Source organism: Entelurus aequoreus, linkage group LG12 (assembly GCF_033978785.1).
Source record: "Entelurus aequoreus isolate RoL-2023_Sb linkage group LG12, RoL_Eaeq_v1.1, whole genome shotgun sequence".
NCBI lineage: Eukaryota > Metazoa > Chordata > Actinopteri > Syngnathiformes > Syngnathidae > Entelurus > Entelurus aequoreus.
In genome coordinates, this window is record NC_084742.1 from 19,624,937 (window position 1) to 19,651,115 (window position 26,179).

Genomic DNA, 26,179 nt, shown 5'->3' on the forward strand with positions numbered 1-26,179 from the left:
CATGTCTGGCAGATGTTTCTCGCCATGTTGCAAGATGTACGCTACATTCAAACACAAAAAGCTCATTCATGCACATTCTGTAAGGTGGCATATGTACTATCCCAAAGCGATCCAAAGGGGAGGGGCGGGTATAATTATCTTGTTCCACTCGGACCATCCTGTATGTTTATACACTGGGTCAGCGCTGGGCCGTCCAGAACCAAGCTGCCTTTTTGCACGGAAATAAAACGTATGTTCTTCTTCTAGACATGAAATCACGTTGCAACAGAGAACATAGCAGTTTGCTTCCACTTTTCTCTTCTACCTTGACCTCCGCTTGCTTGGTGCCTTTGGTGCAGTCCCATACAGACAACATGTGTTCATTGGAGTCATCAATCACACAAAGGAAAACACCAGAATCCTGAAAAGAAAACAAAAGATGTGTATACTAAGGTTACATCATTAAGGTGATTGACTAAAAGCTGCAAATGTGTTTATTTAGTCATGTATGGTTGGAAAATCAAGGTATTTGATCTGTTTGAAAGTTTAGCTCCTTACAGACATATGGACTGTCCAGAATAGTTTTGTTCGGTTTATTGTAGCACAGAGAGATATAATGTAGCACAAATTCAGAATAAATAACAGTAAATAAATGTTTTAAATCAATTTGTATTTGATTGAGTAAAACAAGTATTTGATCCCCTAATAATAAGCAGGCATTTTGACCCCCACAAACCACTCATGTGGATATGAAGCACACAAATTAGTCCTGCTCCTTTAGAAACATACTCTCAACTCATTAAGTGGACAAGTCAACTGTCACAGAAACCGTCTCTTTCGTTTAAACCTTTCCAACATCACAAGAGGTAAGACCAAAGAGTTGTTAATGAACGAGTGTAGAACTGCACAAGACTGGAATAGACTACACGACCATCAACAAAAAGCTTTTTGAGAATGAGATTACTATTAACGTAGTTATTCATAAATTGAAGAAGTACAGGATAACAATCAATCGCCTTCACTCTGTACTAGAGGCTGACATTTTTGTGGGGATTCCATGTGTCATGAGATTCTCATGAAAATCATGCAGGATTGGAGTAGGTTTTCTACAAATAATCACATGACTGGGACCATACAAGATTTAGCAGGAGCAGACAGGAGTGGGAACCACATAATAGGTTAAAGAAGCAATGACAGGCGCTGCCATTTTGTAGTTTATATTATATATCATAATAATATTATGTGATTCCTACATGTAGGTGCACTTCATGTGTATATATAATGTACTTTATTTAGTGTGCTTAGTTTTACAGTGACTTTATTGTGAAGAATATCAACAAAACACCTGAAGTATTTTTTGTCAAATCTACCGGTAATTTAAAGGACTGTTTATATATTTGGCAAACTAAATTGCAACATTCAGTGAGGGCAGAATAAAGTGTACCCTGTGTTACCTTTTACAATAAGCAACAGTTGAAACTGAATTGAACAAAGAGAGCACTGTCTACCAAGCCAAATTATTTGTGTTAAAGCTGATTGTGATTGTGATGATATAAGATTTTTTTTTTTAAATATTAATATAATTAATGGTATTATTAATAACTAATACCACTAATATGTGTTTTTGAATATACATAAAACATTTGTTTAGCCTTTTTAAAGAAAATATATGCATCCTTGCAAATCAAAATTATTATGTCATATATACGGTGATGTCATATTAACCACCCTCCTAGCCACTTCCCCACCAGGAAAACCTGATGGAGGTGAAAAAATTATACTTTGGGCTTTTCTTCTACTAAAATCCCTTCTGAGATGTTCGCAACCATGCAGGCCAACTTGCAAGAAACATCTGACCTATATGCTTGCTAACAAGGGTTTCTCCACCAAATACTCAGTCATGTTTTATTAGGATTAAATACTTACTGTATTTCCTTCATTCAAAAACAATGTTTTTATTTTTTCAGGATGATTTTGTTTTTTCATTCTGTCTCTGTTACAATAAAACTACCATTTAGATTCTGCACTGTGCCTATCCTACAAAATCAGAGGGGGTCAAATACTTACAGTATCTAACGTGATAGTTTCATTTTGTTAAGTTTAGATTGTCCTTACCATCGTGGAAAAGGCAACAGATCCCAATCCTTTATGGAAAGTTCCCAGTCCGATCTGCTGCAGGGTTACCAAAGTTGTCGAGTCCCAAATATGAACACACTGCTGCACGGGCTACAGGACACAATGACACAAGTCATCGAAAAGAACATTGTGATGATCATAAATCAATGGCAGAAGTGATTTCATTTCAGCAACCTTGCCATCTTTGTCCACGCCCGCTGTTTGGCCCGACGCTATTCGCACCTTATCCGGATGGAGTGTGAGACTGTGAGAAAAAACAGGTATAAGTAGGTAAAACTAATAATCCCTGGTATCAAGTAAAAGAATGTTGTCATCCACTGACCAGCGAACACAGTCAGTGTGCTTGCGGTAGTGACGTTGTGTGCGGTTGTTGATGTGGTACAGAACGATGACGCAGGAGGTGAAGTAGACCGCCTCGCCCGTCGGGAGGAAGTACAGGTTGGCACGACAGTCCCGCCCCCGGTAACCATAGCTGTTGCAACAGGGTCAAGGTGGAACCCCTTCACTTTAGTACAGCATGTCAGTCAACTTTTAAGTTGTGGATACATCCAGTCCAGCTCCAGTCTCTCGGAGGGCGGCTCCATCTTCAGCTCTTCGTAATTCTGGATGTTGGAGGGGATGTACATGGTTATGGGACGGCCCCGGATGAACATTTTGATGGACTGTTCTGGAAAACAAACATCAGAGTATCACAGACCTGTATGTACCTAACACGTAATCAATGATAATAATACATGATAATAATCAATGAATGGACAAATAGTAAAAGATCCCAACATTTTGACTAAAGGGAAAATAAAAGGAACAATTTAAAGATATTGTTGAAATACAAAATCTACCAAACTAAAAATACAGAATACAGACACGAAACAGAGAAGCTTTTGTGTTTTTCTATATGTGGAGTTAAATCATGGAACACTTTGAATGCGGGTTTAAAAGAACATCCAACCATAGTTCAGTTTAAAAAGTGATACAGAGACATTGTTTTAAATATGTACAATAATGATTGTTTTAAACTATCCCAAGGTGCTTACATTATTATTATTTGTATTATTTGGATATTTATTTATTTATTTGTTGGTTTTACCGTCACTCAGTACTTGTTCATTATGTATGTGCCTATATAGTATATGTGTATACGTACGTATGTTTGTGCTAAAAATGTCTTTATACGTGAGGTAAAGATTATTAATGATACATCAAAATAAAACCAGTTATTTAAAGACTGTGGATGTTAATGACAAGAAAGCTAGGTAGTTGATTTATGAATAATGGGTGGGACTAAATTAGTTTCGTTTCTTCCCACTCCTTTTTGGATATGAAAAACCTAATCATTATTTATTATGTGTTTTTATAGTCAAGTATTTGTTTCTATATTACTGTATTGTTATTTTGAATTGTTTTTTTATCATTGTTTATTTTGTTTGGTTTTTAACATGTTCAAAATAAACTACTACTGCAACTACTAACAACAACACAGAAAGAGCCTGTCATTAGTTTTCCTCACTGGAAAATGGTGACAGCACAGGAAGGGAACGACCGCTTGAACATTTGAAAAATTGTAAAGTTATGAATGATCAAATTTCAAAGACGTGGAAAAGGGTTGGGACTGAATAAAGTCTACTTCCTCCAACTTAAGTGAGAGCAACGTATCGCTGAAAATAATGTTCATATGATGAAAGGTCTACCTTGACTGTAAGTTCCTCTTCTGGAGCCTGTGAGAGGAGACCAAAAAACAAGATAAGTACTAGCCTTGTAAACATTAAGACAAAAACAATGCTCAGGATTCAACATGCCAACCACTAGAAGTATATCATGATTTTAATATTATAAAATTTTGAAATATTTTTTGGAGTACTGTATGAGCTAATATTATTGTGTACAATGCACTGCACATATAGTTCAGCGTTTGAAGATGGTAGTACCGCTTGTAGTTGCTATGTTGCTAAACATTTATTTTCCCATGTGCCTATGACTAGAATCACTGCACTCAATTTATCATTTTAATCTTTTCTCCACATTATTGTAACATAATGTTGCAAATGCAGTCAAAACAAATGGTTCTTCATTATAACTGTAAATTCTCTGAGTTGAAGCCCCTTAATATGAAACAACTTCAATATAGACCCTACTGGAAGAGGAAGATAACATTATCAGTGATACCTCATTATTTATACGCACACATGCACACGCACAGACACACACTCACACTCACACACATACATATATGTATATCTATACAGTATATACACACATACATACATATATGTATATATATACAGTATATACACACATACATACATATACATATGTATATATGTATATATACATACAGTATATATATATATATATATATATATATATATATATATATACACACACACACACATACATACATATATGTATATACATACATATATATACATACATACATACATATATACACATATACGTATATACACATACAGTATATACATACATACATATATACCTACATATATACAGATATATACATACATATACTGTATATCCCATATATATATACATATACACACACTATATATATATATATATATAAATATACGTATATATATATTTCCCTAAAAAAACTGATTTTTGTAAGAATAAAGTCATAATATTATGAGTGGAAAAATATATTTTAATTCATGGCTTCATAGCCTCGAAGTGTATTTTAGGCAAAATAACCCCAACACACCGTGGCTCTAATGCTCTAATGTAAGCTCTACTGCAGCGGCCGTGCCTAAACTATGCTTGCGCATTTAAAGTTCCAGACACTCCATGCTGTTTGGCTTTGATAAATATTTTAGTTATGCTCATCAAAGCAACAAAATATATTTAAAGCTATTAAGTTATTTTTCTAATCAAATAAAAAAATAATAATTGATCAATTGTTGCAGCCTTGATCAGAATTAAGTACAAAAATATGGGAAGAAAGTCGTACCTTTAGACTACAAGAAAATGTGAAAAAAGAAAGTTAAAATATTTTTGGGGAAAAAGCAACAGAATGACTTGAGGATGTCGTTGTGGTTTGTGAAGCCCTTTTGAGGCATTTGTGATTAAGGGCTATAAAAATAAACTTTGATTGATTGATGAACTGAAAAGAGCATAACAAGGGTATTGTAAGGATAAAAAGTTTATAAGATGTGTTTCACATCCATCTATTCATTTTCTACCGCTTGTCTTTCAACAAAAATGTCGGTTTTGTTTTTGCTTCTATCTTTCATGAGCTGAACGTATGTCAAACTTTTGGTATGTACACAAAACACAAAAGGCCTATTTCGCTCAAATAGCGGTCTCAATCTGTTCTCGTGAGCATTTTTCCTTTGCCGAGACTATTTATCCACTTCACAGATTTGGGATATAAAGATGCTGATTAGACAACATGATGAATACATAGATGGCCACTATAAAAGGCAACAACAAAATGTAGTTTTATCATACAGCAAAATGCCACAGATGTCGCAAGGGTTGAATGAGTGTGCAATAGTAATTCTGACTGTAGGAATGTACACCAGAGCGGTTTTCCGAGAAGTGAATGTTAATTTTTCTACAACGCGCAGTCTCAATTGGCAGTATATCCAACTCAGACCACATGTAACCACACCAGCCCAAAACCTCCACATCAAGCATCTTCACTCCAAAATGGTCTGAGAGCAGCCACCCAGACAGCTGCTGCAACAATCGCTTTGAATAGCCAAGGAATCTTTCTCAGAGATAGTCTCTGAGAAGCTGGACAGTAAAAAAATTGCATTGGCCTTTTAGCCTGGCCTTCTCAAGACACACCTGTCTAATTAGCATCTTAATATGCCAGACCTGTGAGCTGGATGGGTTACCTCTGAGAAATGCTTGCCAACACAGATTTAGACAGATTTGTCAACAATATTTGAGATAAACTGGCCTTCTTGCGTACATAAAAAATGTTTTACATATTTAAGGCCATTAAAGAAGGGGGTAAAAGTGTTTTTTTTAATATTTTTTTGTTGCGTGTATACAAATTGTGAGCAAACTGTATGTCATGGGTTGGTTGAAAAATTTTAAATATCAATGTGGACACTGTATCCTTTGATTTTTCAGTAGGTTGGAAAACGTTTGGACACCCGTGCTATACACAGTGAAGCGGGATACACACAAAGACAATCGGGCAGTTTTTGTCCCGATTTTCCCCCTTCCGACCAAAAAAAGCATTAGGGCTACTTTGTTGACAACGTACTCAGCTCTAGCTTGATCAGTAAATGATTAAGTCTGTGTTTACGCCATCTCCATGAGTCTTTTCTTTTAAGATTGGGATTTTTCTGTCAGATATATTGTCCAAACTCAAGACCACCATAATTTCCTCTTCTCATATGTCCTCTTACATACAGTCATCCCTCGCCACATCGCCCTTGCGATTTTACTACGTCGCAGATTTTTGGGCCTTTTTTTTTTAGCATATTATATGTATTTTTGGCCTAAATAAAGCATTTTTAAGCATAACAATGGCTACATAAACTACAAATATCGATACTACAGTAGTATTGGCCACTAGATGAGACCCAACCAATCAGAGTGCAATGTTCAGTGCCATGGCCACTGATTGGCCAAGCCTCTGACAGCATCCATTACCAAATTTTTGAGTGTAAAGGTGACTATGTGGGTGTTAATACATTTTTTAAAAGCCTCTTATAATGTTAAAAAACTAATTTAGAAAGTTGTATGCCCTAGATATGAAAATATTTTATTTAGAATTAATAATTCATACTTTGCGGCAAATCATTTACCATGGTCTGGCTTGGGAAAAAAAAGAACAGCAATAAACAAGTGTTTAAATGTATTGCCTGTTTTAAGGTCACCGCCATGGTGGTTGCTATGATTCTTCTTCAGTTTTGTTAGATCACGTTTGTTTACGCAATATTTTGGGATTGGAGGACTAGAGTCTAGATCAGGGGTCACCAACGCGGTGCCCGCGGGCACCAGGTAGCCCGTAAGGACCAGATGAGTAGCCCGCTGGCCTGTTCTAAAAATAGCTCAAATAGCAGCACTTACCAGTGAGCTGCCTCTATTTTTTAAATTGTATTTATTTACTAGCAAGCTGGTCTCGCTTTGCCCGACATTTTTAATTCTAAGAGAGACAAAACTCAAATAGAATTTGAAAATCCAAGAAAATATTTTAAAGACTTGGTCTTCACTTGTTTAAATAAATTCATTATTTTTTTTACTTTGCTTCTTATAACTTTCAGAAAGACAATTTTAGAGAAAAAATACAACCTTAAAAAGGATTTTAGGATTTTTAAACACATATACCTTTTTACCTTTTAAATTCCTTCCTCTTCTTTCCTGACAATTTAAATCAATGTTCAAGTAAATTTATTTTTTTTATTGTAAAGAATAATAAATACATTTTAATTTGATTCTTCATTTTAGCTTCTGTTTTTTCGACGAAGAATATTTGTGAAATATTTCTTCAAACTTGTTATGATTAAAATTCAAAAAAATTATTCTGGCAAATCTACAAAATCTGTAGAATCAAATTTAAATCTTATTTCAAAATCTTTTGAATTTTTTTTTTTATTTTTGTTCTGGAAAATCTAGAAGAAATAATGATTTGTCTTTGTTAGAAATATAGCTTGGTCCAATTTGCTATATATTCTAACAAAGTGCAGATTGGATTTTAACCTATTTAAAACATGTCATCAAAATTCTAAAATTAATCTTAATCAGGAAAAATTACTAATGATGTTCCATAAATTATTTTTTTAATTTTTCAAAAAGATTCTCCTCTTTTAAACCGTTCAATTAAGTGTAAATATCATTAATTATTAATAATAACATAGAGTTAAAGGTAAATTGAGCAAATTGGCTATTTCTGGCAATTTATTTAAGTGTGTATCAAACTGGTAGCCCTTCGCATTAATCAGTACCCAAGAAGTAGCTCTTGGTTTCAAAAAGGTTGGTGACCCCTGGTCTAGATAAATGGCAAGACAGAATTGTTATGTGTATAGTGTTGTGTTTATAATATCGTAGCACAAAACGTTCAAAACTGCCCTATGTCTAATTTCCTAAATTTATGTGAGGGGTCTGCAGCAGATAAAAACACCCTCCAGTTTTACAAAATATTCTTGTGTGTACTAGCCTTTTAACACACAGGTAGTTGGCCGATTTGGTTTGCAGGTGCCATTTTTTTTCATTGTGCCCGTATCACTGCAGGTCAATTCTGATTTTTTTGCCCAAATGTGACCTGTTTCAAATATTTTATGTCAATGTGAACAGTACAATTGCTAATTTTTCAATTACGACCCTGGCCTCTTTCGTATGTGTATATAAATCAGATATGTATGTAATGCGACTGCAGTCTGAACGCTCCGGTCGCTTTAATCCAACCAAATGTCATCAAAAAGCGTTAAGCATCATAATTATTCGCAAAAATAGACGATCGCAAAATACAGAGTTGACAAATGAGCAGTCAAGTTTAACAAACAAAGTTTAATGTCCCACCACTCTTGGCTTCGACTGCTCGCGGACGTCAAAGTAAATGCCCCACAAACTGCGAGAGCCAAAATAATTACCATCTTCCTTCTTAATGTTTTATGTGCAATAGAAGGTTCGGTTCAGAAAATGGTGACTTTGATTAAACAAAATCCTTGAAATTGCTACAAATGCACCAGGACTGAGACCTACTAAAATTGAAGCCATGATTACTTCCGTAAACACTCCAGTACATGCAACGTCATGATGTCATGTTTGTATGGAGGTCAGATTGCGTTCACATTAGACATCAGATTTTTTATGTAATGTAGACGACTACTTGAAAAGATTGGATTTGAAAAAGTAATTTAAAGGTAGATAATTGATGAGCCTTTTGTCTGCTTTGGTGTATTGCTGCACCATGTTGAGGACATTCAGGAGTGCAATTGTCTGTGGCATCATGTCAATATTTTGCCTGTACTTAATTGATTGATGCATGTTTAAAATATATAATAAATATATATATATACAGTATATATATATATATATATATATATATATATATATATATATATATATATATATATATATATATATATATATATATATATATATATATATATATAATTTTTGTGAGTTACTTGTTTGGGGGAGAGAAAAAAAACATTTATTGTGTTTATTTGTATTTCTGGACTGTATATGTCAAAAATCCAATAAACAAATGTTTAAAAAAAAGAAGAAGATTGGATTTGACAAAAAAATCTGAACTGGACATTCTACCCAGCAGTGTGAACATAGCCAATGTCAGGGGCTAGTAAAAGAAAGCTGCTGAGGGTTTCAAATGGACCCTAGGCCACTTTTTGGACTATCCTACTCAGATATAATAACACCAGAATATTAAGCTATGGTGTGGATATTTGTTAACCAGTTGAGATATTTTGCTTCACTTCCACAAACTGGAGTGTTTTCTTTACTGTGGAGGAATGCTGCCTTAAAATAACCTCAACTTGTAAAATAAGTACTCTTAACCACAAACATGGTTGGAGACCTTTTCAACCACTGGCCTGCTGCTGCACGAGTCATAGCAACACAAAGAACATCACCTGAATTGGCCATAGGCTCCCTGGCACGACTGTGGAGAAAGAACAAGAGAAGATCAGCAAACATGAAAAGTGACAACGTGCAAACGTGTGCTTTACTTCTCCAAGTTTGGCGATTGGCACAGGAGGTTGGCTGAAGACACGGTTTTCTTCTTCAGAGGTTTGATCTGCCTCTTCGGGAGTACCAGGTAATCGCTTTTGGTTCTCAAGCTGCAAAAAGAAAAAGACAGAAGTAATGTATTGGTTTCATTTCTTGTGGAATCATTAAATCCCCAACATCTGCTGATTGTGGAAGGGAAGCAGCAGGAGAAAGTACGAAAGAGAAGAGATGCAACATGTGTCAACCATCAGGCAGAAAGTTGACAAACCACAACAAGGCAGGGAGGAGGACAAGAGAAAGAAAGCATGCATGCACATGCTTGCATCAACAAAAGGCAGCCGCGCCTCATCACATCCCAGAAATACAGGACCAGTTTGTTGATTGATTCCAGTAAACCACAATCAAACGAACGACCAAAGCTTAGTTTTCCAAAACCAGGGGGTCCACAGCTTGTTTTTTTAATTTGACTCTGGCATATTGTCGTAAAATAATTAATTATAATGAGATAATAGATCAAAAATGTATTTGCTTACCAAAACGCAAAGTTATTAATATATGTGGATGTTATGTCCTGATACCTTAGTGTAATCAGCCTGGGACTCAAACCTACGTACTTAAAAACATTAATAAGGCTTAAGCTCAATTCGAATACCCCTCCTCTGCCCTTGTTTTTTTTTGTTTTACGCGTTCACATCAATTAAGAGGCGTTCAAATTATCCGCCAGGTTGGAGGGAAAGGCAAAGTACCTCCCTTGAAGTGAAATCAGCTTGCAGACCAAAAACCCAGAGAAGCGTACACATGTAAGTAGTAAGCGTAATTGAGGATTTTCATAATAATAACACTTGTGGTTTTGTCAGACTTCAAACCTTTGCTACTGCACGTAAATATTGGCTTCAAACACAAATACACAATGAAACACATTTTACATACCACAAGCTGATTCGCCAGCACTTGCATATTTCACCAAGAACCTTGTCTTCTAAACGGTCGTCTTCTTAATAAAGACAGGTGAAAAAATAGAAAGCACAAGCAAAGCCGAACGTCGCGTGCAATGGCATCTTGAAAGTAAACAAACATTTGTCGCATCTACCTTACGTCACTGCTGGCAAACGGCGAGGGTTGATGGTTGATGACATAGCGAGACTCAATCGACGTCCGTATGCATAGGGGCGTATTTGCAATACTTCGCCATGGCACTAGATGCGAGAGCCAAGGGGGTCCAAGTAGTGCAGGGGACGGGGAGGAGGGAGAATTTGAATTGAGCCTTAATGTACAAGATGCCAAAGTGGCCTTCCCACGTCCTCTAATTTTCCTTTATGCATGTAGAAAGTTTGGACACCCCTGTCTTAAATGAAGTGTTCTTGTAAAACCCAGTTGGACAACATGCATTCCAACATGTGCTTGTTTGGCCATAAAGTGACTTCCCTACTGGAGGTTTATGTTGCGTTTGCATGACTCCAACTTGTATGAATCCAAGTATAGACAAATCCTGTCACATTTTCCACTGGGCTCTATTACAGCTCATTTATTATGTTCCCGCTGCTTAAACATGGGGAGTAAAAATTACTTGCAGGCGCAGTAAGTGCAACTGGGTTTTGGAAGAACACCAGAGAAAAGCTGAAATCGTCCCTTAAAGCAATGCATTGATTGGAAGGACAGGAGAGTAAGAGGGTGCTAATGGGAGGACGCACAGAGGTTTCTTCTGCTCTTCTCGGATAGGAGACAGAGGACTGGACGAGGGGCCCGAGTTCTGATCTGAACGTCTGTTTAAAGCTGGTGGAAAGTCGGCACCTGCGGGACCAGCATGTCCATCTTGGAGGCTGATGATGGTAGTAGCCCGAATGGGCTCTTCCACTGATGAAATCGAACTCAAATCCTTGTCCTGCTCCCCAACTCCTCTTTCGTCCTCGTCATCATCCAGCTCATCGTCCTCCATAACGGGGGCTCGGTGCTGCCTGGCCCGCATCTCTTCTGACACCCCTGGTTGGAGGGCGTCGTCCAGGTGCAGGCTCTGCATCTGCCTGGATAAAAACTTCCTCTTCTGGCCTCCACCCAGCTCCGTACTGTTCGCTTCTGTCTGGGTGCATCTGTCAACGCTGGCTGGTCTGGGATCTGCTGACAGTGTGTGGCCATTTGTACTGCTCACAACAATCTGTGCCGATTGGCTAGACAAAATAAGTGAGGTCAACACAAAAATATGTGACAAAAACACCCATCTTAACGTCAATTATTAATATTTAATGACAAGCATCCAAAGATTTTCCTCACTGGTGCTGTTGACGTTTTTCAAAACCAAATATATGATACTAATCATTGGGGTTATTTAGGACAGGACTACCTGTTACGAGGCTGGCGACCTCCATGGATGGAATCATGGCAGCAGACTTGGTTGATGATTCTGGCAGCAGCAGGGTTTACTGAGCATGATAGATGACAACAACACAGTATTTCAGTCCCCTGCTGATTTTGTAAGATAACTTTTTGCTAGGTTTATTGTAAGCCCACCAGGTGAAATCTTGCATGGAGCTCCAAAGTGATCCACTGTTATCATGTATTTCTTTTATTTATGAGTTATTGCGCTAATTGTAGTTTCTTTCCCACCAAGCTCCTTGTTGATAATATTGTACTGCATTCCAGTCTTCTGTAGGTCTACATTTTTGTCCCTGAGGTCACTTGACAGCTCTTTGGTCTTGCCCATGGTGGTGTAGAAGTGTGAATGGAAGAGACTGTTTCTGTACAGGTTACTTTTTGAGATTAGAAGTACAGACAAACCTAAATTTACGACCCCCTCATTGTACAAACAGCAGACCGAATAAAAATATGCTTTGGTGTATAACCCTTGTCTCCGTGTACAAATGTTTCATCCATCAATGGCGTGCCTACAAGGCAGCCATTTTATGCCTGGCAGCCCATTGTGGGCGGGCTGATCGATCTCCAGTGCTCACTGTTTATTCAGCCAGCAGAGCAGTGATGTTCTTAGCTACTGTGCTACTTTGGGTGTTTTAGGTGGATTTTTCACCTATTTAGAAATGTTTTCTAGTTTGGGGAGCTCAATAGGAGTGTAAAAAAGCAATGGACAAGCAATGTGTGGTCCTGAAACATTTAGGAAGTACCAAAACGTTGCAGACACTAACCACCCTCTACCCCTCTCTTCCGCCCACGCAAAGAAGATTAACCAACTAGGTAAAGTGGACTTGATTTTTTATTCCTAATCTTTGTAGCGACCTTTCTGTTGAAGTTAAGAAGTTTTGTGTTTTCAAACTGAGTGCAACACAGGGCTAGTGACAATACTGTATGTGCACGTGTCGGCAGGGCAGTTACAAATGAAGACAATTCAGCTAGTTGTTGTTTTAGCATTATTAATAGAGATGTCCGATAATATCGGTCTGCCGATATTATCGGCCGATAAATGCGTTAAAATGTAATATCGGAAATTATCGGTATCGTTTTTTTTTTAATTATCAGTATCGTTTTTTTTGTTGTTGTTGTTGTTGTTTTTTTAATTAAATCCACATAAAAAACACAAGATACACTTACAATTAGTGCACCAACCCAAAAAACCTCCCTCCCCCATTTACACTCATTCACACTCATTCACACAAAAGGGTTGTTTCTTTCTGTTATTAATATTCTGGTTCCTACATTATATATCAATATATCCAATCCAATCCAATCCACTTTATTTATATAGCACATTTACACAACAAGAATGTTTCCAAAGTGCTGTATATCAATACAGTCTGCAAGGGATACAGTCCGTAAGCACACATGATTGTGCGTGCTGCTGGTCCACTAATAATACTAACCTTTAACAGTTAATTTTACAAATTTTCATTAATTACTAGTTTCTATGTAACTGTTTTTATATTGTTTTACTTTCTTTTTTATTCAAGAAAATGTTTTTAATTTATTTATCTTATTTTATTTGATTCATTTTTAAAAAAAAATACCTTATCTTCACCATACCTGGTTGTCCAAATTAGGCATAATAATGTGTTAATTCCACGACTGTATATATCTGTTGATATCGGTATCGGTTGATATCGGTATCGGTTGATATCGGTATCGGTTGATATCGGTATCGGTTGATATCGGTATCGGTTGATATCGGTATCGGTAATTAAAGAGTTGGACAATATCGGCATATCGGATATCGGCAAAAAGCCATTATCGGACATCCCTAATTATTAATAAATAGAAAGTTGATCCTTCACCCCCTTATTATTTTTGATTGATATACAGTACTGTATTGCGCTTTATATTGTGTTCAAAGTGTACAAACCTTACTAAAATATGGACTTTTGTCAAGGCTAAAACCCATTATGCATGTTTACATTGTTTATTATGGAGAAATTTGCTTCATAATACAAACTTTTCTATCTACGAACCCTGTTTAAGAACCAATTATGTTTGTAAATCAAGGTGCCACTGTATGTTTCTAAGGATTGACAGGATTATTTGTGTGCTTCATGGTCAGAATGCTTGTTGGTTAGTAGGGGATCAAATATTAATTATCCTATATCAAACACAAATCATTTATAAGCATTTTTTCACTATTTTTTTGTCCACTGGTCTAGCAAACCTACCATAAAAGTTGTGGACTGTTCATGACTTCGGTAGCGGGTAAACTTACACATTCAGCAGAGTATTAAATATACATTTTCCCCACTGAATAAGCAGTAGATGCTAACTTAGGAAAGTAAAGCTAACCTGCAATGAGCTGTTGTGTGAGTACAGGGAGGAGCTGCTCATGCAGGTGGATCCTGCGCAGGGCGTCTGCCAATGAGGACTTGAGCAGCGTGATCTCATCCTCCTGAGCCTGAAGACGCGTCTCCATCACGGATGCTCGGTCGGCAGACTCCCCGCTTCCGTCCGCCGACACATCATCTAGGAGAAGAGGTGCAAGCTGTTTAGGTATGAATAACTTTACATCACACTAAACAGAAAGCTGAAGTTGAAGAAGCAAGCAGAATGCTCACACGTTCAGTAAATGTAAATGTCAAGTAAAAGTGTACCAGCGGGACCACAAGCTTGACTTTTGACGTCACAATTCAAACAACATAGTGTCTGCTTCTTACTTGTGTCCAAATTACACAAAGCTGTAGGAGCGGCACACCCACTTCTGCTTGTTGGCCACTGTTTTTCTGCTTCACAGGATGTTTGGGTACTCAACTACATATTTGTAGGAGAACACACTAACTATGAGAAACAGTTTAATTGACATCTTCAATGCACAACGTGAACCGAGTTGCATCATCAATTCAATGGAACCCCAAGTCAGACGCAACACTTCTGGTTAACTTCCAACTACAATTCCCATAAGATGTAAGTGATGATGAATGATGGTGAGGTGTCTGGTGTGGCCGTGAAAGGCAACTTGGCAAGGGACTTGCAGTCTTGCTTGTATTTTGACACATGACTCTGTCCCGGAAGTGAAAAAAAGCGGTGGTCAACCAATCAAAGATGGCTGTTGTGCTCCAAGCATCGCGCAAGTTATCGGAGTACGCAAGGGGCCTAGATCTTCCTGCAAAAAGCAGATACGAACAAATAATTCAACTATGCAATGGAATAGATAACTTCACTTTATTAAAGAAAGATTTGCCGGGTGAAATCAAGGATTATTCGTCAGCGGAATTCCCAGACATATTGAACTACCTTGTCCTCCAACGTCATTCTAAATCAACAAATCAGATGAAAACTTGGAAAAGCATGGAGGCCTGCAACTACTTTGTGTATGGCTGGGTCAAGGAAATTTGTATCAAGACTCTCCTGGATAAATATGCATCGTTTTTGCTCGGGTAAGATTGAAAGCAGCCCTTTGAGACATTTGTGATTAAGGGCTATATAAGTAAACTTTGATTGATAGGAACCTTACGCTGGTATTTACCCTCTCAAGCCTGAACAATATTTAATATATTTCATTAACTATATCTTTTCTGCCTTGCGACCTAAAATATTGAATAGAAATTAATTAATGCTGACCTTGAGTCGGAGCATCACCATCACCTTTTTTAGCTGGGACTTTTCTACCCACTGTAATGCTGCTGTCATTGCCAATAGCTCAACTGTAATCACTGCCAAATGGTTTGTTATTCTTTCTTTAACTTAAATCTGGAGCCTTGGTACTAAAAAAGCAAAAGCCTGTGCTTCCTGTGATAGGATTTTTTGATCCATCCGTGAATAATGGAGTAAACAAACTGTATTTTGTATTCAAACCGGTGAGTAATTTCAGTAACTCCAACCGTTGTTGGTGTGTGTGTGTGTGTGATTGCGTGTGTGTGTCTGCGTGGGTGCGTGCGTGCGTGTGTGTCAGTGTGTGTCTGAGATAAGACACTACCAAAGCATGTACGAACACGCACAATTTACAGTCACCTATGACGTTATAACAGGTCTAATGTTAGCATATGCGCAGCTAAAACTTAAAAAAACATCTGCAATTTACAGTTTTTTCTAGTTGGATGTCAAATTATTGTAGGCTTAATTGTGAACCTTTTTACTGACACAGATGACAGTGCATGATATACGGGTTTGTAAGTAAACTTTGAAAATTTGTACTGCCTCATTTGCCGTTATGTCACTTTGTACAGTGTGTAGTATGAGCGCGGTCATGTGACTGCCAGGCTACATTTGATTGGTGAAATGGAGTCGAAGGTCACTTGTGTTTACGTCGGATTGGTTAAAACAGAGTCATGTGATTGTGTCTGCTTGAAGTAGTCTCTCTAATGAGCCAAATGAATGCCTCTTTGCAAGCTGTAATCCATAGAGCCATAGATAAAAAAATATAATGACTAGGAAGGTGCCGATTGATCGGCCATTGATCAGTATCGACCGAATTTCCTTAAAAAGTATGTGTTCGCCATTGCCAATTAGTGCCTTTTAATGCTAACACACGGCGATCAGAGGGCGGCTCGATCCATAAATTGGTAGTGTTTTTTTTTGTTAATGGTTACAAATCCAGAGAATACTTACAGTAGCTGGACAAAGGAGGATTTTGAGGACAAAATGATTTCAGTAAGTAGTAGATAGTAGTTTTTGATTTTGTTTAGTTATTGTATAGTATTTACTTAGTTTTTCTCAAGCAATTGTATGTAATAAAATATATTAAGGAACTGGCTCAACTTATTAAAACGCTGATAGCACTCACCATAAATAAATAAAAACATTTACAGTTAATACATGTCGGTATTGGTATCGGCCAATCTCACTCATGGATGATCGGTGTTGGAATCGTCAGCATAAAACACTGATCGGAAAATAATAATAATTATATTAATACTGTATATGTAACGATCGGAATGAAACTCAATGTAACTGAGTAAAAGTTGTGTTTCTTCTTCACAGAAAATACTCAAGTAGACGTAAAAAGTATGATGCATTAAAACTACTCTGACAAGCACAATTTATACATAAAAAAAAAGTTACTTGGGGCGGTATAGCTCGGTTGGTAGAGTGGCCGTGCCAGCAACTTGAGGGTTCCAGGTTCGATCCCCGCTTCCGCCATCCTGGTCACTGCCGTTGTGTCCTTGGGCAAGACACTTTACCCACCTGCTCCCAGTGCCACCCACACTGGTTTAAATGTAACTTAGATATTGGGTTTCACGATGTAAAGCGCTTTGAGTCACTAGAGAAAAAGCGCTGTATAAATATAATTCACTTCACTTCACTTCACTTAAGTAAACGGAGTTTAATTAAAAGAATGCAGGTGCCATATTATCAATTTTTGAAAGAGGCTAAAACCAATCCAGTGTAGATATGTTAACGAGCTATATACTGCCAAGTAAAAAACAAAACAGCCTGCATTTCAGCTTTGTTCTCTTTATGAAAATGTATGTTTTACTAGTATTATTATAATTATTAGCAAAACATTTCCCCTGTTTTCTTGTTTAATTTTACTTTTAAAATGAGCTGTGGGCCAAAACAAAAAGATCTACCGACCACAAATGGTTTCCCTGGGCTGCACTCTGGACACCCCTCGGCTATATATTAATGTACACGACAAACAAAATAAACAAACATGGTTTGAGCTGTCATTGCAGTCCGGAAATATGAATTTATGGAAGAATCCCAGCTGTAAAATCATTTTGCAGGCAGGGGATTTGGATGGATAGCGTTCTTGTGTGCTTCCTCCACATATTTGGGAAGGTCCGCTCCACAGCTGCACATTGATGTGTATGCTTTAATTACTGCTAGTTACAATTCTCGTCAAACTAGTTCAATGTTCAATTATAACAGCAAATATAAAGAACAGTGCAAACATGTTATCTTGACATTGCTGGGAGTTAGGATTATGCAAAAAATACTTAAAGTTTTTGCTACCTCTGCAAAGTGTGGCACTGCATGTATTTGCACTCTCTGAATTTATACATAATGACCTTTTACACAACCCGATCTGATGACTAACCATCATGCAACGTCCTGTACGCCCCCTTGCATTGCGAGGCGTGCAGCATTTGTCCTCCCCCGCATTGTATTGCTGCACAGTGCACTACCGCTTTGATTTGGCTATGATCTGTTATTACGTTACATTCTGCATGACAAGAAGAGGGCCCACAAAAACAGGTTTGTCCTGTCTGGCCTAATGGGAAGGACTCTTCCTTCTAATTAAACTTTTGCTCTCAATAGTCATTAGAGGACACTAGGTGCCACATTAAGGTTGAGGTGATGTTGAAATGGCTGCTGCCTCAATTGTGGGCAAAAACGTTGCGCAAGATGGAGCTTCCTGTTCACGCCATCCAGATATAAATAACGACTGCTGCTAATAGAATGTAAATATTACTTAAATAGCCACAGTCAACATGTACGTGTCAATTAAGAGTGGTGGTCTCATACATTTGATTTATGGCAACAAGAGTGTTGATTTCATGACACTTTGATTTTGTGTGCATTTTTACCTAATCTTTTCTCAACTATTAAGCTCTATTTTATTGCATTATTCCACTGAGCTAGCCTGGAAGCTTTGGATATACATTCATGCAAAGTTTGGCTTCTCAATCAGTATCTAAATATTCTTAACCCAGTTTTTTGCGCATTTATTTTACTATTTCAAGTACAAATTTTAGCGTTCGGCTTAATATTTAAAACAGAAGCTTAACCTAATGCTTTCTTTCTTTTTAATTGAAGGCACACAGAGCTTCGCACACCAAATACTCAAATACAATTGTAAGAGGGACAAAATGGCAACTTTTTTGTTACATGTGAGAATAACCATGCATGTCCAACTACATGCAACATCACCACTTCTTTTTTTGGAACAAGCAGCTGTTCAACAAAACCTCTTATATTAGGAATGTATTACTCATTTTCATTGAGGACCACATTGCAATTATGGCTGCCCCTGAGAGGGCCGCATGTAACGGTGAATATATACGAATATCAAAGTATAATCACTTAATGATATTATTACACAATTGTCTATTCATTTTCTATATATTTTTTACGAACAAATTGATAAATAATCTACTTTGAAATGTCATGTCACTTTGACGAGCACATATTTAGGGTTTATTGATTTTAAAAAAAGACTTGAATATCTTGTTCCATGATCAAATAAAGTTTAGAACATTTACAGTTTGAAGGGGATTCATGTGGCCCCATTTGTCGCAGATTACCTGACTAACGAATTGGGGGGAGGGTGCACTATTCATTTTAGTTGCCGTACAACTAAAAATGTGTTTTGTGGAAGTTCCAACTTTGACCACAGCGTCAGTTGCTATGCAGAGTGCCGCTTTCCATCATTTTCAGCAGACTGCATTGTAAAATAATGAACCCCCTTACATTCCTCTAATTTTGTTGACTAAAAATGTTGGTCTTAGTTATCATCAACGATTTATTTTTCCGAGACTAAAATAAGATGATAACGAATCACAACAAATGCCCTTTAACGAAAAAAATTAAGAAAATATTTGACGATTTAGTCGACGAAAAAAAACAAGACAAAAAATGTTGACCGAGACTAAATTCAATCTTAATACATTTCGTCTTTAGGCGGGTGGGACAATTAGGGAATCTATCTAATCACAGTAGCATAAGGGAGCGGGAAGGGGATACATTGCGTAAGGGTCCAATCAGAACTACTGTTTTTGTAAGGCAATGTGTTTAGACTTTTTACTGGAAAAACAAGACTTTATTGTAGGAATGTAATGATAAACAATATTAATAATGACCGCAGCAAAACTCCAGACGGTTAGTATTACCCTTTTAAATAAAAAATATTAACTGAGGAAAACTGAGATTGATAACTGCACTCTGATAAACTCACAGAAAAGACTGGTGTCAGCTCGCTTGCTAAATGCTAACGTGAACACATTAACGTCTTTCCACACTAAGAAACAACATACTCCCAATCTAAATTTATACAAACACATTAATGTCTGATCAACTAAGCCATTCAACGGTGCACGTTAATCCTAAAAGCCGTGCTCTCTTAGAACAAAATCATGATGAGCTATATCAGAGGAATACGAGACAGAGGTGTTTCTATGGTACGTTCGAGGACCGCTGAACAGGGCAGAACTAAACGCCTGCCCGAAATAATAAATATTAATAATAGATTTGATTTATTACGCACATTTCAGTTAAATAAATCTTAAAGTGCTACAGTACAAACCAATATTTAAAATAATAAAAGCTTAGCTATTAAAACAGATAAAATACTCAAACTAAAACAATATCATTGAAGCATAAGAAAAACAAAACATGCAAGAGTGGCTTTTCTAACAGTGTGTGCATTTTAGTTATGTTTAAAAACATATAACTTGGTCAAAAGATTTCAGTGTGTGTATTAATGCTCTTTGAGCACATTCAACAATACTACAAGAATAATGATAAGTATGATCATTTTGATCGGAATAACCGTGATATAAAAATTCTCATATCGTTACATCCCCCCTGTATTGTTACACACCTCAATCCAAGATGTTTTCTACACCTGAAACCCACTACTACCGACCACGCAGTCTGATAGTTTATATATCAATGATGAAATCTTAACATTGCAACACATGCCAATATGGCCGGGTTAACTTATAAAGTGCAATTTTAAATTTCCCGCGAAACTTTCGGTTGAAAACGTCTATGTATGATGACGTATGCGCGTGACGTCAATCGTTGAAACGGAAGTATTCGGACACCATTGTATCCAATACAAAAAGCTCTGTTTTCATCGCAAAATTCCACAGTATTCTGGACATCTGTGTTGGTGAATCTTTTGCAATTTGTTTAATGAACAATGAAGACTGCAAAGAAGAAAGCTGTAGGTGGGATCTGTGTATTAGCGGCTGGCTGCAGCAACATAACCATGAGGACTTTGACTTGGATAGCAGACGCGCTATCCGACGCTAGCCGCCGACCGCATCGATGATCGGGTGAAGTCCTTCGTCGCTCCGTCGATCGCTGGAACGCAGGTGAGCACGGGTGTTGATGAGCAGATGAGGGCTGGCTGGCGTAGGTGGATAGCTAATGTTTTTAGCATAGCTCTGTGAGGTCCCGTAGCTAAGTTAGCTTCAATGGCGTCGTTAGCAACAGCATTGTTAAGCTTCGCCAAGCTGGAAAGCATTAACCGTGTAGTTACAGGTCCATGGTTTAATAGTATTGTTGATTTTCTGTCTATCCTTCCAGTCAGGGGCTTATTTCTTTTGTTTCTATCTGCAGTTAAGCCCGATGCTATCACGTTAGCTCCGTAGCTAAAGTGCTTTGACGATGTATTGTCGTGGAGATAAAAGTCACTGTGAATGTCCATTTCGCGTTCTCGACTCTCATTTTCAAGAGGATATAGTATCCGAGGTGGTTTAAAATACAAATCCGTGATCCACAATAGAAAAAGGAGAAAGTGTGGAATCCAATGAGCCCTTGTACCTAAGGTACGGTCAGAGCGAAAAAAGATACGTCCTGCACTGCAGGACGTACCTCACTCTCACGTACCTCATCCACAAATCTTTCATCCTCGCTCAAATTAATGGGGTAATCGTCGCTTTATCGGTCTGAGTCGCTCTCGCTGCTGGTGTAAACAATGGGGAAATGTGAGGAGCCTTTCAACCTGCGACGTCACGCTACTTCCGGTACAGGCAAGGCTTTTTTTATCAGCGACCAAAAGTTGCGAACTTTATCGTCGATGTTCTCTACTAAATCCTTTCAGCAAAAATATGGCAATATCGCGAAATGATCAAGTATGACACATACAATGGATCTGCTATCCCCGTTTAAATAAAAAAAAATCATTTCAGTAGGCCTTTAAATAATAACACACCGTAAGGTTAGTGTGAAATGCACTTACATGTTCATGGACTGCAGATCTTGTGAATTTAGTTTTTTAAATGCTTTGCAATAAACTTCAAAATGCAAATATGTGTAATACTTTATATTTTAGTCTGCAAAATTTACTGTAATTTTAGTAGATGAAAATGAGGAAAATGGATGGATGAATGGAAAATGTTGAGAAATTGTCGACTCAAACTAAATCAATTAAGATGAATAAAATATGACAAACTAAAGTACATTTTTGTCAAAAGACTGACTAAAATTAATTTAATACTGCTCACGCAAAATCTACCCAGGAGTGGGGCCATATGAATGCCTTCCATACTGTAGAATCGAATCCAGTACATGTTTTATGTCAAAATTGGAAGAACAAATACATTTAGCTTTATTGAGAAAATGTTTATTTATGTATTTATTTGACAGGGACAGTACAATCAAACATTGCTACCCACAGGTAACCAATGTCAAAGTGCATAAGACTTCTAGCCACAGGCTAATTTGCAACCCTTGTCCCTGGTTAGGCTTTTTTTTTAAAAAGGATGAGAGAAGTGAAAAACACATACAAAAGGATTAAGACAAGTACAAAAATAAAAACACTTTGAAAATAATTGGCCCATTTGTCCATACTGCACCCAGTTCTAGTGCTCACACTTCTGATTTTCCTGAAGCCACTTTTTCAGTTTTGCGGAGAAAAGTTTAAAGTCCGTGAAAGTCTGTGACTTTAACTCCAGTGGCAAAGAGTTCCACAGATGTGAGACCTTCACTGAGAACGCAAACTGACCCAGAGTCGTCCGGCACCTTTTCACTCTACAGCTCCCACCGACTAACCTGACTCTCGCCAGATCCTTGTAGTTCGCTGAGCTCCACACAAGGATCTGGGCTCGAGGGCAATGCAAACTCCTTCAAGATAGCCAAAAATAATGAACCAATCAGGATCGCTGGGCGGGATTTCATAGATGTGACGTAGCACCGAAGCGACTGTTTGATCTAAACAACAATGGTGGCACGCAGCGAGTCGTGTGCTGACATTGATTCTGCTATTGCAACTGTTTTGTCGAATCTATCGAATATTAATAATTTAAAAGATAAACAGAGAACTTTTCGCTCTGTCGTTATCCAATATGTCAGCTGTTCAGTTTTGGATTTCCCAGCGTGGCTCTCATCAGCATCACAGGTTGATTTCGATGTGAGTGGTTGAAGTACCACGTCATTCAAGATAACGGACAAGTGGTTTATCCAATCACATACAATTATTTTTTTGCAAGGCCCCGCCTTCTGAAATACATCTCCTATTGAGAAATCCTTATGTGGAGCTCAGCGAACTACAAGGATCTGGCGAGAGTCAGGTTACCCACCGACTGCAGCTCGAGTCTGCACACCTTCACTACTGTACCTTTGTATTTCTTGACACATCACATCAGGGGCTAATCCATTAAGACACTTAAAAATAGCTTTTAAAAATGAGAAATGTATAAAATTATCAAAACTCATCATGTTATATTTTTGAGTAATATGGCAGTGATGATGCTTCATTGGTTTTTGATCAAATATCTTTAGTGATTGTTTATATCATTGTTTTTCAACCACTGTGCCGTGAGATACAGTCTGGTGTGCCGTGGGAGATGATGTAATTTCACCTACTTGAGTTAAAAATATTTTTTGCAAACCAGTAATAATAATCTGCAAATGTGCCGTTGTTGAGTGTCGGTGCTGTCTAGAGCTCGGCAGAGTAACCATGTTGTACTAGCTAATTGCTTTGTAGATGTCGGGAACATGGTTTGTCGTGATTACAATATGCAGACGACAGAGTGCAGGTAAAAAGGTATCTAATGCTTATACCAAAAATAAACAAAAGGCAAGTGCCGCTAAGAAAAGGCATTGAAGCTTAGGGAAGGCTATGCAAAACGAAACTAAAACTGAACTGGTTGCAAAGTAAACAAAAACAGAATGCTGGACGATAGCAAAGATTTACAGCGTGTCGAGCAAACAGCGTCCACAAAGTACATCTGAACATGACATGACAATCAACAATGTCCCCGCAAAGAAGGATAGCAACAACTTAAATAGTCTTGGTTGCTAAAATAAAACAGGTGCGGGGAATAGCGCTCAAGGAAGACATGAAACTGCTACAGGAAAATACCAACAAAACAAGAAAATCCACCAAAATAGACAAGACAAGACAAGACAAGACAAGAATTAAAACACTACACACCGGAAAACACAGAAAAACTCCAAATAAGTCACGGCGTGATGTGACAGTACTTTGAGACACGCGCTAAAGTGATGCATGCTTGCTTCATACTTGCCAACCCTCACGATTTTCCTGAGAGACTCCCGAATTTCAGTGCCCCTACCAAAAATCTCCTGGGGCAACCATTCTCCCGAATTTCTCCCGATTTCCACCCGGACAACAATATTGGGGGCGTGCCTATTAGCGTCCTCTACAACCTGTCGTCACGCCCTGTTTTCCTCCATACAAACAGCGTGCCGGCCCTGTCACATGATATATGCGGCTTGTACACACACACAAGTGAATGCAATGCATACTTGATCAATAGCCATACAGGTCACACTGAGGGTGGCCGTATACACAACTTTAACACTGTTACAAATATGCACCACACTGTGAACCCACACCAAACAAGAATGACAAACACATTTCGGGAGAACATCCGCACCGTAACACAACATAAACACAACAGAACAAATACCCAGAACCCCTTGCAGGACTAATTCTTCCGGGACGCTACAATATACACCCCCCCCGCAACCACCACCCCAACACCTCAACCACACGCCCCCCCATCTCCCGAATTTGGAGGTCTCAAGGTTGGCAAGTATGGCTTGGTTATGGTTTGAATTCTTATCCAACACTTGCATGAACAACTTTTTATTGTCAATATCAGCTGCTGAGTTTCATTTTTTATGTTTTCTGCTGGTGGTGTGCCTCCACATTTTTTCAACGAAAAAAATGTGCCTTGGCTCAAAAAAGGTTGAAAAACACTGGTTTATATAACGACAACAGAGGCTTCAATACACATTTCGTGGCCTGTCCCCAGACCATGGCAAAATAAGACATCCATCCATTTTCTACCGCTTGTCCCTTATGGGGTCGCGGGAGAAGCTGGAGCCTATCCCAGCTGCACATGGGCGGAAGGCGGACCCTGGACAAATCATATGGGATAAAATAATTGCATGCATGTAAACTTGTGCAGCTTGAACAGACAAACAAAGTCTAATAAGCCGGAAACAGTTTATATTTCTTTTTATGGTCTTAGTTTAAGGATTTCGCGAGCCTAATGATATGATATGGCGGGCCACTTGAAATGACGTGGCGGGCTAGATCTGGTCCCCGGGCCTTGAGTTTGACAACAGTGTTTTGCAAAGCATTTTATAAAGTTCTACTTCCTGCATGGTGACAGTCAAGATGAACAACATTTTATCCCTCAGACTTCCTTGAGTGTTTTAGCAGACCGCAGTGGTCAACTGACTGACAGCAAGCACTTTAACGTTTGTACATGATACAAACTTTTAGTGACAGTACAGTAGCAGCGAGGGGAGCACAAATTTGTTAGCCAGAATGAGGAAACGGTTCTTTAAAAAAAAGAGTAAAAGTGTTTCTACGCACTTTTATAAGGCACACGTAAACTTGAATTAACTTTGACCACAGTGGGCTAACAGTGTTGATTCATTAAAAAGGGGGCTTTCCTGAACTTGTGTCGTTATTCTTTAGCTCGTCGTAACAACTATATGTTTCATTTTTCCGCAAATAAAGACACAACTGACTGAGTTCATATTTAGTATTTTTTAAACGATACCCTATCGAGCAATTCTGATTATTTGAATTAGTTATTCTGGTTGATTGTGGTCTTGTTCAGGTCCCAAAACAAATCACAGCGACCATGAGAACGTTTTGTAAATCACTGCTTTGTCAAATTTAAAGAATTCTCACACTTTTACTCACCCAGGCTGTTGTTTGAAGACTCCATGGGGTGAAGTTTGACATGTGAAGAGAGACTAAAGTGGTCCAGAGTGAGGCGTGCTTCCCTTGCCCAGAGAGAGAGAGGGAGAGAGGGGAGTGGCAGTCCATAGCTCGCCTCCCTTCTGGGGGAGTGAAGCCTTCACAACAATTCACTGTAAATATTAA

The 26,179-nt window shown here is 38.0% G+C and overlaps 1 protein-coding gene across 3 annotated transcripts in view; it reads right to left on the minus strand.

Moving 5' to 3' along the window:
- Positions 1–26,179, minus strand: part of LOC133661670 (echinoderm microtubule-associated protein-like 3) — a 42,004-nt gene that overhangs the window by 15,632 nt on the left and 193 nt on the right. Inside the window, exons 2-13 of one of the 3 annotated variants that reach the window (XM_062065054.1) lie at positions 25,997–26,166; positions 14,488–14,664; positions 12,116–12,194; positions 11,469–11,942; positions 9,777–9,887; positions 9,681–9,709; positions 3,804–3,830; positions 2,662–2,782; positions 2,438–2,587; positions 2,290–2,359; positions 2,095–2,205; positions 305–400 (exon numbers count right to left, since the gene is read on the minus strand). In XM_062065054.1, coding sequence (XP_061921038.1) covers positions 305–400; positions 2,095–2,205; positions 2,290–2,359; positions 2,438–2,587; positions 2,662–2,782; positions 3,804–3,830; positions 9,681–9,709; positions 9,777–9,887; positions 11,469–11,942; positions 12,116–12,194; positions 14,488–14,664; positions 25,997–26,021 — 1,470 coding nt within the window. In that variant the 5' untranslated portion in view covers positions 26,022–26,166. Of the gene's footprint in view, positions 1–304; positions 401–2,094; positions 2,206–2,289; positions 2,360–2,437; positions 2,588–2,661; positions 2,783–3,803; positions 3,831–9,680; positions 9,710–9,776; positions 9,888–10,867; positions 11,362–11,468; positions 11,943–12,115; positions 12,195–14,487; positions 14,665–25,996; positions 26,167–26,179 lie in introns of those variants that run through there. The other 2 variants (XM_062065055.1, XM_062065056.1) reach the window with 2 other exon arrangements.